Source organism: Lytechinus pictus, chromosome 3 (assembly GCF_037042905.1).
Source record: "Lytechinus pictus isolate F3 Inbred chromosome 3, Lp3.0, whole genome shotgun sequence".
Lineage (NCBI taxonomy): Eukaryota > Metazoa > Echinodermata > Echinoidea > Temnopleuroida > Toxopneustidae > Lytechinus > Lytechinus pictus.
Window position 1 is genome coordinate 36,342,994 of NC_087247.1, and position 13,343 is coordinate 36,356,336.

The following is a 13,343-nucleotide window of genomic DNA, read 5'->3' on the forward strand; positions in this document are numbered from 1 at the left end:
GAAGAGACTGCATGTCAAAACTACATGTATGCTATATAACTTAGATGGACCTCTGTTACGAGTTTGGCGATCCCACCTCGAAGCTATAGAAAGTTATTGTGTGTACAACACAGCAGTGCCAGTCATGGAAAGTTCATTGACCTTTGACCTTAATCAAATTCAACTCACATTCGAACTTGACCTGCACCTTCAAGAGATGGACCTCTTGTTTGAATTTGGCAATCCTACCTCGAAGATATGAAAAGTTATTATGTGTACAACAAAGCACAGTGCCAGTCATGGAAAGGTCATTGACCTTTGACCTTAATCAAATTCAACTCACATTTGAACTTGACCTGCACCTTCTAAAGATGGACCTCTTGTATGAATTTGGCAATCCTAACTCGAAGATATAGAAAGTTATTGTGTGTACAGCACAGCACAGTGCCAGTCATGAAAAGTTCATTGACCTTTGACCTTATTCAAATTCGGCTCACATTTGAACTTGGCCTGCACCTTCAAGAGATGGACCTCTGTTATGAATTCGGCAATCTCACCTCGAAGCTATAGAAAGTTATTGTGTGTACAACACAGCACAGTGCCAGTCATGGAAAGTTCATTGACCTTTGACCTTATTCAAATTCGACTCATATTCAAACTTGACCTGTGCCTTCAGGAGATGGACCTCTGTTATGAATTTGGTGATCCCACCTCGAAGCTATAGAAAGTTATTGGGTGTACAAAGTTATTATGTGTACAACACAGCACAGTGCCAGTCATGGAAAGTTCATTGACCTTTGACCTTATTCCAATTTGACTCATATTCGAACTTGACCTGTGCCTTCAGGAGATGGACCTCTGTTATGAATTTGGTGATCCCACCTCGAAGCTATAGAAAGTTATTGGGTGTACAAAGTTATTATGTGTACAACACAGCACAGTGCCAGTCATGGAAAGTTCATTGACCTTTGACCTTATTCCAATTTGACTCATATTTGAACTTGACCTGTGCCTTCAGGAGATGGACCTCTGGTATGAATTTGGTGATCCCACCTCGAAGCTATAGAAAGTTATTGGGTGTACAACACAATTGTTGACGACGACACCGGAAATAGGGATACCTATGTCTCGCTCCGCTACGCAGGCGAGACAAAAAACCAAATAATCAACAAAACTTAACAGCGCTATCAGTTTTGCCAGTGCTGGCATCTTTCATAAAATGCCCCCCCCCCCCCCCCCCGAAAATTTACTCACCGACAGGGCAATCTTTCATTGATTTTAGCTTTATTCATGAAGCAAGAGTAAAGCATGCATACTCCTTGTGATAACATGGTGATTTCTAGCTTAAGATCATTCTGAAAGTAATCTAGGAACTCCTTCAGGGTCATCTCTTTGTTTGTCACGTTCACATCGAAGCGATCCCACAGTGAGAATTCAGTGTCATAATACTGGACAGCAACGAAAAAGACAAAAAAAAATTGAAGATAAGAAAAAAATAACAAGAGCACAGACTTCCGATTGATATTTTGAGGTACATTCAAACAAACCTCTTTGTGACTACAATATTGGTGATGTATACAAAATAACCCTATTTCAACTTTTTTTTTTAACAAAGCCCCCCCCCCCCCCTCCTTCAGATCTCAGCTATATGTATGAACGATCTCATCAATGTAAAATTTTGCATAGAAGTTGAGACAGGTGTGGAGAATGTAGTGTAAACATTTTGCAAAATAGTTGTGTACATTTCTATAGAGGGTGAATTGAACACTAGACTTCATGCAAAGCACTGAAGAATACTGTAATAAAGCCAATTCTCGCTACCCCAAATAGCGATTTCGCCGAGATCCGGGAAAATCCCTGTAACGTGCATTGCATTATGGGATAGCTTTTTCGGTATTACAACTTCCTGTTCGGAAGTCCAACGCACTGTTTTGCCATTTAGATCAACAGTGCCGTCATGCACAACAACACAACGTAGCTTTCGCTCGGAAAGTTCGTGATCACAACCCTCTCTTTCACTAACAGTTTTACAGCCTTTTCTGCTAAAGTCACTAATTCTGCCTGACGCTTTCCATTGCACGGTATTCATCTGTCAGTTAAGATTTTTTTTAAGTTCCGAAACTGATTTTTATCCATTTTGTGGTCGACGAAAAATTGAAAGAAATGAATGCTGAATATATTTAGTGTCTAGTTGAATACGATCGTGATGTCAGGCCGGTCGCTAAATGCAAAATTTTAAGATATTCATTATTTGTTTGATTTTTTTATAACCAAATAAAAACATGAATAGAAATTATTCTCACGTGAAATATATTTTTTATTTTTATTTATAATTCAAATGGAATCAAAACTGACCAAATGTAATAAAAAGTATTATACTCTGTACATATTACGCTGATTGGCATCGATTTCAGCGTGGTGGAAAACTCAGTATCGCGAACCTCGCGCGAGCATGACTCTAAACCGGAAGTGGTGATGACGACCCGACGGAGTGAAAATTATCTCGTCTCGCGCATTATGAGATTTTTGTTCCTATTCGGGGTAGCGAGAATTATTATGCTTTCCTATCATATATATATATATTCCTTGGCCTGTTTTGGGACTTATCAAGCCAGGCATAATGAGATAACTTGACCATACTAAGCCATTGAAATATACAAAGCAATACATAACATCTATCGGTCTTAAAGGGGAAGTTCACCCGGAAGAAAAGTTTATTGTAAAAATAGCAGCGAAAGTAATAAATAATTGTGAAGGTTTGAGGAAAATACAGATTTAAGTTATTAGAATTTGAAGTTTTGTATTTGTGATGTCATAAACGAGCAGCTGTCTCATTTTTTAAGTAATACGATATGAATAAATTTCCTTTTTTAATGGTTCGTAAGGACTAATTTTTTGTTTACTTTTTGGGAACAGGTGTGGAATGATTTGTCTATTGTTATACAGAAGGTAAAGTAAAACCCATTTCAATTTTAGAAGAAAATTACATTTCATTGATTTTTTGCCATACAATATGTAAGAAAGCTGCTCACAAATGACATGACAAAGCAAATAAAATCTTATCAGTTTTTTATTCTTCTATGGATTTTTCTCAAACATTTGGCAATATTTTTTCTGCTGTTTCTACAACAAACTTTCCCTTTAAAACTCATGTCAACTCTGGGTGATGAACAAAACTGTTACACACATGCTATCACATTTTTTTCCTTCAATTCTATTAACATTCTGTGTGAAAGCCCTTGATTGAAGTATCCCCCATCCTCACCTTCATCTTGGTAGGTGCTATTGGCTCTGAGAATCCAAAGAATGGTAAAGCCAGGTTGATGAATCCATTCTTGTAATTATCCATCTTCTTGTTGCCATTGATGAGCTTGATGAGCTCTAGGCACACAAGCCCAGCAACCACTGAGGTGGTAGTGGCGATGGCAGGAATGATCTTACCAGCTATCTTCTTGGTCTGCCAATGTACAAAAACAAGAGTTTGCATAAAACAAACAAAAACAATGTAACATCAAGAAAATATCTATTTCATTAATGCTAAACATGCTTTCAAAGTGCTATGAGGAAAAAAAAGTCCCTAACATAAGAAGCAGCATCACATACTTTCTACAAAGTAAACGCACAAGTGATAAGAGAGGTCAGACCGTTTCCCCAGATAGACTGCCATTATTAACAAAAGGGTACTCAACTGATTACAGAATTGAACAATTAATGTAATCATACACTGCACAAATTAAATGATTCCATTTCTAAGCTGGGCAAAATTAGAAAGCTCCTAATATTCTTTGAGCCTTACACATCTTCTGTACAAAGTTAATTAAAAATCTAGATAAGTGATTGCTATGTAATGGCAAATTCAGTATCTAATAAAATAAAGTGTTTATTGGTCTTTATAGCAATCTCATGTGAATGTCCTGAGGTGTATGAAGAGAAAGCTACAGAGAGAGATGCAGTCTCAGCAAAGTCCCCAAGATTTAATCTTGCACGTCTTTCAACCATGGCTACATTACTTGAACAATGTAGTCATAAAGGTCAAAGGTGCCTCAGGAATTATAGTTGTACAAATGGGACAAAAATTAGAGATAATAATCTTTTGCATCCTGTAATATTGGAGAACATGTATTTTTTTTAGTTTTTGGTTGACAATAATGCCTTCCTTTAACTCAGGTCCTCACTTAAAACACGTTTTTAACTTTGTGGAAGCTTGTAGGAATCATTGATATACTGCATGTAGATTTATTCATATTGGGAGATGAACGAGGGATATTACTTGAAATGAATGATTTTATCATTTTCAAGATATCTATGACTAAATATTGCCATTCAGGAAATAGTACTGTGGTGCCCTTTGTGAATGAAAAAAGGCTATAAAATCTACACATGGAATGTACATGCTAAAAATAAAATACAGACATCAATTGAAATGATGTATGTGATCTCTATAAGAATACGCTTGTATGCTTCACCTTATATTTATCAGCAGGTGTAATGCCATAATTCTCAGCTCTCAGATTTGATGCTGCTACAATGAAGTCCATATGGAAGTTAGTGTCATCATCCTGTAACAAAAAAAATATATATATAAACAAACCTTGATGACATGAAAGGTAAAGTTAAATGATTTTTGTTTATGATTGTTTACTGGATAGCCATATATTTTTTAATTGCATCATAATGAAATGAAATCAATGTTTATTCCTTATTTCTTTTTATCCTATTTTTAACCCTAAAATGGCCGGGGGGGGGGTGAATCAACCCCCCCCCTCAACATTTTCTGCGATCATTCCGCTGCGCGAAATTTTTTGACCGCGCCACTCGCAGAGTTTATACTTTTAAGTCTCGCGCATCTTTTGAGACCAAATTTACGACGCCCGAGTATGCTGTTCCAAAATTACGCAGCATTTTGTAAGTGCATGTCAGACCAAAAATTGTTCCAAAACGTGATTTTGTGTACCAAGTGAATGCTAATTGAGTTTTCTCATCTTATTCATAAAGATATGATTATTTTTACTTTAAACAGCTGAAAGCAATTGATTTTAGCATAATTATGCTTCAAAAAGGTTGTGCAATAAATCTGGTGAAAAAAACAAAGAAAAACAAAAGGTTAAAAAACAAAGAAATACATAAGAAATTCATAAAACAATAAAATACATAAGAAATTGATTTCCAAACCGAAGTTTTTTTCAATTGCCATTGTTAAGAATGCTACAAAGAATATTTTTACCAAAAATTAGCATTCTAGGAGCTTTATTTAGTGAATAAGAGCAAAAAGTATGATTAAATGCATAAATTAGCATAATTAATTCATATAAAATAAAATCTCATTATTTTGGAAAATTTTACCATACAGCCTTGTAGATTACATCGCGCACTACCAGCGTGCAAATTTTTGCGGCACTCGCGCGATCGGCGGCCGAGATCTCAGGGGGGGGGGGGGTTGAATCAACCCCCCCCCCCCGTCCACAGAACAGCCAAAAAAGCCCGGCCTAGTTAGGGTTAAGAAAAAATACAAAAAATAATCATCCTTACAAGTTTCTAAGTTTAAGTTTAAAAATCCTACTTCTCTTCCTAATCAATGGTATTGTTTTCACAAAAGCACATTATAGGGATATATTCAAGATGGCATATATGAATGAAATTTCAGTTGTGCTAACCTTTTCAAAGTCAAGTGGTTTAATGCAGATCTGCTTGAGCTGCTCAGGGGTTGGCAAACTTTCTATGATCTCTTTGAGACGGGCATCATCAGCATGGATTTCGGCTGCTGCTTGGGCTTCTGCGTCCGTCACTGCAATTTTCACACCTACAAATGATATGAAAGAATATACAGGGGGCAGTGTGTATCAATAACCTGCAAATACCATAAAAATATATAAGGGGCTGCATAAAATCAAAGGCCTATGCATAACATGGGGCTGTGTAAAACCAATGATCTGCACACACCATGTACTCTGAATATACACTTGGCTGAGTAAAGCCACAGAAATAGAAATAAGATGAAAGAATATAGAAGAGGAAGATGTAATACCAATGTTATACCTAATATGTTTAACAAACTATGTCATTCAAACAATTAAAGGAGGCAAGGGGGCAATCCACCATCCAAATGTCCAAATAGATGTCATAATTTGCAAAGGGTCCTATTTCCAGTGTATTCTCAACCATGAGAAGTAGCCAAAAAAAAAAAAGAAAATGAAGACAATCTTACCTGCTTTAGGAGTGAACACTGGTACATCTATTGATTCCAAAACTTTTCTGAAGAAACTTTCATCCCGGCTACCTTGGAGGCCATAGACATCTGCTAGTAAGTTACTGGTAGATACTATATAGCTAAGATGTGTTGCCTGTTACAAATTATATATATAAAGTTAATACTCATTACAAACTATTTAGCAAGGGTAAAGGAACATATTGTGAGGGGGGGGGGAGTGAAGTACAATTACATTTGCACTCTTAAAATTTTTAAAGTTAATAATGATGAATATATATATGGGGGGGGGGGGAGTTTCCCGCTAAGGATTTATATTTAATTGTCCTCACATTTGTGGTATACCCTCCCCAAATGATTTACACATCCAGCTGAAATGTTCTGGCTGTATATTTGCATGCAGTGCAAAATGCATCTCGCCCTTGAGCAGAATCAAATTTCTCTTTTCACTTCTGTGTTTCTAAAGCTGATAGTATATACCAGTTCATTATCAAGTTCCCTCACCCCAATCACTTTCAAACATTTCTATACACAAATCAACTTCACAATGAGATATGAAGTTCATCTTATGATGGTTTTAAAACTTCAGAAAAAGATCAAAGTTGACCCAACAAGGCTTTTTCAACCACGGAGAGACATTTCTCTTCAAGAAATATAAATTACTCGTTACAGGCTACCCAAAATACAGGACTAAGTTGAATTGAATGAGGGACTATTTCTATAGTTGTTACTGAACCAATCAGTCTCAACTTTGGAGAGCCAGCAACATAGCCATCAAGAACACATGCTCTTTACAGTTCTTCTCTAAATACAAATATAAGCCTGCATCATTGTTTTGACCAATCAAAGTGATTCACTTTGTACACAAAGCAAACGAGCATTTGAGAACTTAATGATTTATCATTAGTGACTTTCCATAGTCAGATCAATTGTAATGCTTATAAAACCAGGGCTTGGGACAATGAATTATATACCATAACAAATAGAAATATATATGTACATAAAAACATAAATGATAAAAAGCTTACATCATCAGCATTGAACTTGAGTGGATGTGGACACCTCTTAGGGCCTGACCAAAATGGTGCTCCTGAACTGGTTGTCTGAAACAACAAAGGCAATCATTCAATTTAGCAGAAATAAAATAAAGGATAACGAACTTTGACTAACACAGGGTTTTAGTAACATTTTAATAGAAAAGGATTTGAACAATGTGGTTTAATGATACTAGTTTTTGTGAGGAAATAGATATCAATTGAACAAAATGAAACAATGTGTTGTATTAGGATCCAAGAATGTGGCACCTGGGGAAGAAAGAAGATCATGGAAAATGGAACATGGCTGAGGTCAATCCATCCCCTAAAATGCAGTAAAGCCCCCACAACTTACAAAACTGGATAGGGTGTTACTACTCACCTGATCAGCAGGGAAGTTAAAGAGAAGCTGTTTTATCTGGTTGACGTACTGACTCTCAAAATGATGCCTGGACCATGATATACAATCATCTAGGCTCTTAGGTCTATCATCTATCAGGGCTCGCTTTAACAGTTCTAAAATTTCCATCTACATGAAGAAAAAAAAACATTAAAATCAGAATTACATGAATTTCAATAATACAATATACAATGTTACTGAGAAATGCTTGTTAATCATAACTCACTTAAGATAGAGCTGGTACTTCTTTTATCAAATATATAGTAAATAAAATTCAGGAGCTTTAATCCTAATCAAAGGTCAAGTCCAACCCAGGAAAATGCTGACTTGAATAAAATTGAGAAAAATCAAACTAGCAGAATACTGAAAATTTCATCAAAATCGGATGTAAAATAAGAAAGTTATGACACTTTAAAGTTTCGCTTATTTTTCACAAAAAAGTGATATGCACAACTAGGTGACTCAATCGATGATGTCCATCACTCACTATTTCTTTTGTTTTTTATTGTTTCAATTATACAATAATTCATTTTTTATAGATTTGACAATAATGACCAACTTGATTGAACCATATAGTATTAAACAATGCTAATTCCACATGTTCAGGGAGGAATTAATCGTTGTATCACTTGACAAGGAGGAGAAAATTGAAATATTTCATATAATAAAATACAAAAGAAATAGTGAGTGGATGACGTCATAGTCTCCTCATTTGCATACCAGCCAGGATGTGCATATAACTGTTTTGTGAAATTAAGCGAAACTTTAAAATGTCATAACTTTCTTATTTTACATCCGATTTTGATAACATTTTCAGTGTTGTGCTTGTTGGATTTTTCTTTTTATTCAAATCAACTTTTTGTTGGGGTGGACTTGTCCTTTAAGCGTCAAAATAGCCCAGTCTTTTTAAGATTGAAAATGAAAAACAATTCATGAAATAAATTTTAAAAACATTTATTATACGTATACATTTTTGGAAAATGTTAGCTTGAACCAGTCTTGCCTGCATCAATATAGCAGTAATGCTGATTTTGACCAAAAAAATAATTTGATAATATCAAAGTTTTGTTGACTACCTATTCTTTATTCACTCACAAATTATTTGAAAATGAAGCTAGAATACAAAAAGGCAATTTTTTTTTTTATATATCATACCTATGAATGTATTGTACATTGGACAACTGGATCATTGATTCAGATCTAATTAGCATAAATTGATTTAGAGTTGAAAATGCAGCCCACTAGCATATCACCTATTCATGCCAGCTGAAAAAATGCTGACATAAATAGATAATAAACAAGGCCAGCATACAGCATAAAGGTTAGCAGGGGTTATGGTATGTTGCAAAGTCTTGTGCATGTTTATTGTTGTTATGTTGATGTAATGACATCATCACATGACTAGTCACATGTTCTGTTATATGTGTCACTGTACACTGGCCTTGCTTGCTCACTGCCTCCAGCCAATGAGCAAGCAAGGCCTTTCTTATATACCCAGTAAATAATAAGCAAACCTTATGACGGTTAGTGAAGAAACCAACACGTAAAGGTCTAACTTGCCAAATCTTATGCATAAACATGATTATGAAAAGAGACTTTAGTGCTATCATCCAATAGGCAAAGAGGAGGTGAGTCTTTTATCATGCATTTATGAATATAAATTAGGAATTCATTATATACATCTCTCCTCAAGAATTGTAATTACCAGTTCACAAAAGGTATTCAAATGTCCATAATGACAAAAAATGTAAGAGAGCTACCATCTGGTTCTTTGAATTTCATTCTATTCATAGGGGTTTGTCTACTAAAGGCAAAGCAAAAAATAATATGTTCATCAATCATCACCTTCAGGAATTTACAATGATGGGACACTAAATGAATGAATGCATGCTGAAGAATGCACGATTCATGACTGTTGCTAGGTTGGACAATGACCACTTTGCTTGACAATGCATGTCATGCATACCTTTGAGACCTTCAAGTCTCACTATGCCATGCAGGCAAAACAAAAATGTAAACAAATTAGACTATAAATTACTCCCACAAAACTAGAAACAAGTATTTATACTTACTGGTTGACATCCAGCCATTTTAAGTGTCCTTTCCATAAACTTGGGATCACTGTTTAAAAAAAAGGAAAAAAACTTATTACAATACAAGACCGTCACATTTACAAAACTTCTATGCAGCATTGAATCAGGTGTTCCTTCAAACAAGTGGAATGCCTCTGACAGACTCAGTTGCATTACATACTTCAATGGTACAATAGCGATGAAAATTTCCATGATGATAGAGAATGATGTAAGTTGCATAGCTAAATTTCACTAAAATAACGTATTTATTTTATATGAATTTAATTAAATTAGAATTTGGCTGTTAATCTATAAAGCCAGCCCTTTGTGGGATTCTAATCAAACACACATTAACAAAAATAGTATTTTTTTTACATAATTAATTAGTTTTAATGTTGTTTGCAATTGTAAAATGTCAGCAAAACTTTTCTAATCATTAACTTAAAGGTCAAGTCCACTCCAGAAAAATGTTGAGTTGAATAAATAGAGAAAAATCAAACTAGCAAAATGCTGAAAATTTCATCAAAATTGGATGTAAAATAAGAAAGTTATGACACTTAAAAATTTTGCTTATTTTTCACAAAACAGTGATATGCACAACTCAAATGAGAAAGTTGATGATGTCCCTCACTCACTATTTCTTTTGTTTTTTGTTTGAATTATACAATATTTCATTTTTTATAGATTTGAAAATAAGGCCCAACTAGACTGAATCATATAGTATTAAACAATGCTCATCCCACATGTTGAGGGAGGAATTAATCGTTGTTTCACTTGACAATGAGGAAAAATATAGAATATTCCCTATTTCATATAATAAAATACAAAAATAGTGAGTGGATGACATCATCAGTCTCTTCATTAGCATACCCACCAGGATGTGCAAATAACTATTTTGTGAAATTAAGCAAAACTAAAATGTCATAACTTTCTTATTTTACATCCGATTTTGATGAAATTTTCAGTGTTATGCTTGTTGGATTTTTCTCTTTTTAATCAAATCAATTTTTTGTTGGGGTAGACTTGTCCTTTATTAATTTTGATTATTAAAGCAAAAATAATGATTGACTAGTAACAGAATTGCACTGAATTAGTAGGCATATATGAAACCTTGTTTTGATTTCGGTGTGATATGCAATTGCATAATTTTGCAACTGCTAATTTCGTATAAAAAATGAAAGAAAATAATCCTGATACTCTGCAGTACAAACCTCACGTCACAGAAATATCATGAAAAACGTCAAGTGGCATAAGCCCCCCCCCCCCATGTACTATCAGGGTTAATTCAATTCATTTATTTGACATCCTTTAAAAATATACAAACATATGTACAAGGATAATATGATACAACAAAAGTAAAAGAATTTAAATCACAGTATAAGCAATAAAAAATAGAAATGTAAAAGAAATTAAAAGAAAATATAGCGGATGTAGAAAATCGGAAAGGCCTTTGACCTGTCAAAGCCGACTCCCTTGATTACTACATTATCATACAATTAAAAACACAAAAAAGAATAGTGCCAAAAAAATAATAAGCGACACAAACAATATGATATCACAAAGTAATGTTGAGTAGTATGTCAAAATGCAGACAGATTATCCTATAAGGCACTTAATAACTTCATGAAAAAAAAGATCCAAGCTGGAGTTGGAGAAGCACTCACTTTCCATACTGAGCAGCATTCTCAGCAGGGTTTCTAAAGAGTCCTTCAAACATATCCCTACCCCACTGGATAGTGTGCTCAATGGCATTGGGAAAGTTCTTCAAAGTACAGATTGGGATGGACTTCTCAGGTGGGTCCTGTGAAGAACTGTAGGATTCTGTAAGGTTCGGTATGACCACCTGGACGTTTCCTTTGGTACCGAGGGTACCAGACTCCAAAAGAGACTTGCGATAGTAGACACATCGTCTGTCCATGTACATACCTGAGAATGAATAAAACAAGTTCAAGAGAGATACGTATGAGTAGGTAACATACTGAGGGTTGAGAAAAAGTGATGTGAATTGACCTGAAATGACCTTTGACCTTGGTCATGTGACCTGAAACTCGCACAGGATGTTCAGTGATACTCAATTACTCTTTATGTCCTTATGAACTAGCTCCATAAACAATAAAAGTTATGCTGGAAATTCAACAAATACCACCAACATGCCCAAAGTTCATTGACGCTAAATTACCTTTGACCTTGGTCCTGTGACCTGAAACTCTTCATTACTAGGTCCATATACTTTTTAAGTTATGACATTTCAAAAACTTAACCTTAGATTAAGATTTCGATATTGATTCCCCTCAACATGGTCTAAGTTCATTGACCCTAAATGACCTTTGACCTTGTTCATGTGACCTGAAACCAGGGCATGATGTTCAGTAATACTTGATTACCCTTATGTCCAAGTTTCATGAACTAGGTCCATATATTTTCTATGTCATTTCAGAAACTTCGGTTAAGATTTGATGTCGATGACGCCGTCGCCATCGCTGCCACCGACGCCGCCGTCAGAAAAGCGGCGCATATAGTCTCGCTCTGCTATGCAGGCGAGACCAAAACCTAACCTTAGGATAAGATTTTTATGTTGACGCTGATATCACCAATGCTATCAGAAAAGTGTTGGCAATGTCTTTCATATGCTATGCATGCCAGAATAACACTTATAACTTTTTTAATTACCTCTACATTCATGCATCACTTTAACTGGAAATTTAGTTGAGGCCAATACTTCTAGGTCACAAGGCCACTGAAGAAAACCCATTTCCATAGCCTTTGTACACAGTACATGGCCCGAGGTCAAGGCAGGGAAAACATGGCCCAGAGGCAGGCTTCAACTACATCCCTGACCTTAACAAACACCATATTTTCTAAAAGTGCTATACCAAGCATCTTCGAGGAATTGTAAAATACCACGCAGCCATTGGCAGGTAACACAAAATAAAGAGAAGATCATTAACAACTTACGTGCATCTACATTATCCAGAGCATTAGCCACTCCATCCAATGACTCAAAGAAGTCATCATCGTAGATGTTCTCTGTCTCTGGTCCAACTCGGTTCAGATGTGGTACAATGTTGAGATCAGGGTTCATTTCTTTGGCTGCTTTGGCTGCAGTATCTGACTTGGGTTTCTGAAATTTGAAATAGTGTTTGCTTTGTTTTAAAATTAAATGCAGTTTCTTCCTATTTAGACAAAACATTCCATTCTACAGTATTACTCACATCACTTGGAAATAATTACCTCACAAAAATAGTGAAGTATAAAACAAGTGGAACGCCTCTGGCAGTCTCGCCTGCATTACGCAATTTAATATAGCAGCAGTGCTAACTTTGAAAACTACTATAAAATAATAATTCACAAAAACATCATTCATATAATGACATAATACCACGTTCATTGACCATAAATGACATTTGAACAGAGATTTAAGACTGTCAACTACACCCATGTCCACATTTCATTCACTCTATCCATAAACTTTCAAAGTTATGATGGCACTTCAACAATTACCCCAACATGGCCTAAGTTTATTGACCTTAACTGACCTTTGACTTGGTTTTGTGACCTGAAACTCACAGGGGATGTTCAGTGATGCTTGATTACTCTTATATCCCAAGTTTTATGAACTAGATCCATAAACTTTCACAGTTAGGATGGTAATT

General features: G+C 35.3%; 1 protein-coding gene across 3 annotated transcripts in view; it reads right to left on the bottom strand.

Moving 5' to 3' along the window:
• The window catches only part of LOC129257340 (ubiquitin-like modifier-activating enzyme 1), a 39,526-nt gene that overhangs the window by 3,331 nt on the left and 22,852 nt on the right, over positions 1–13,343 (bottom strand). For all 3 annotated transcript variants that reach the window (XM_064096946.1, XM_064096945.1, XM_064096944.1), the window contains exons 14-23: positions 12,646–12,811; positions 11,355–11,616; positions 9,691–9,739; positions 7,601–7,747; positions 7,213–7,287; positions 6,185–6,320; positions 5,634–5,779; positions 4,446–4,538; positions 3,245–3,436; positions 1,234–1,427 (exon numbers count right to left, since the gene is read on the bottom strand). In XM_064096946.1, coding sequence (XP_063953016.1) covers positions 1,234–1,427; positions 3,245–3,436; positions 4,446–4,538; positions 5,634–5,779; positions 6,185–6,320; positions 7,213–7,287; positions 7,601–7,747; positions 9,691–9,739; positions 11,355–11,616; positions 12,646–12,811 — 1,460 coding nt within the window. The remainder of the gene's footprint in view (positions 1–1,233; positions 1,428–3,244; positions 3,437–4,445; positions 4,539–5,633; positions 5,780–6,184; positions 6,321–7,212; positions 7,288–7,600; positions 7,748–9,690; positions 9,740–11,354; positions 11,617–12,645; positions 12,812–13,343) is intronic.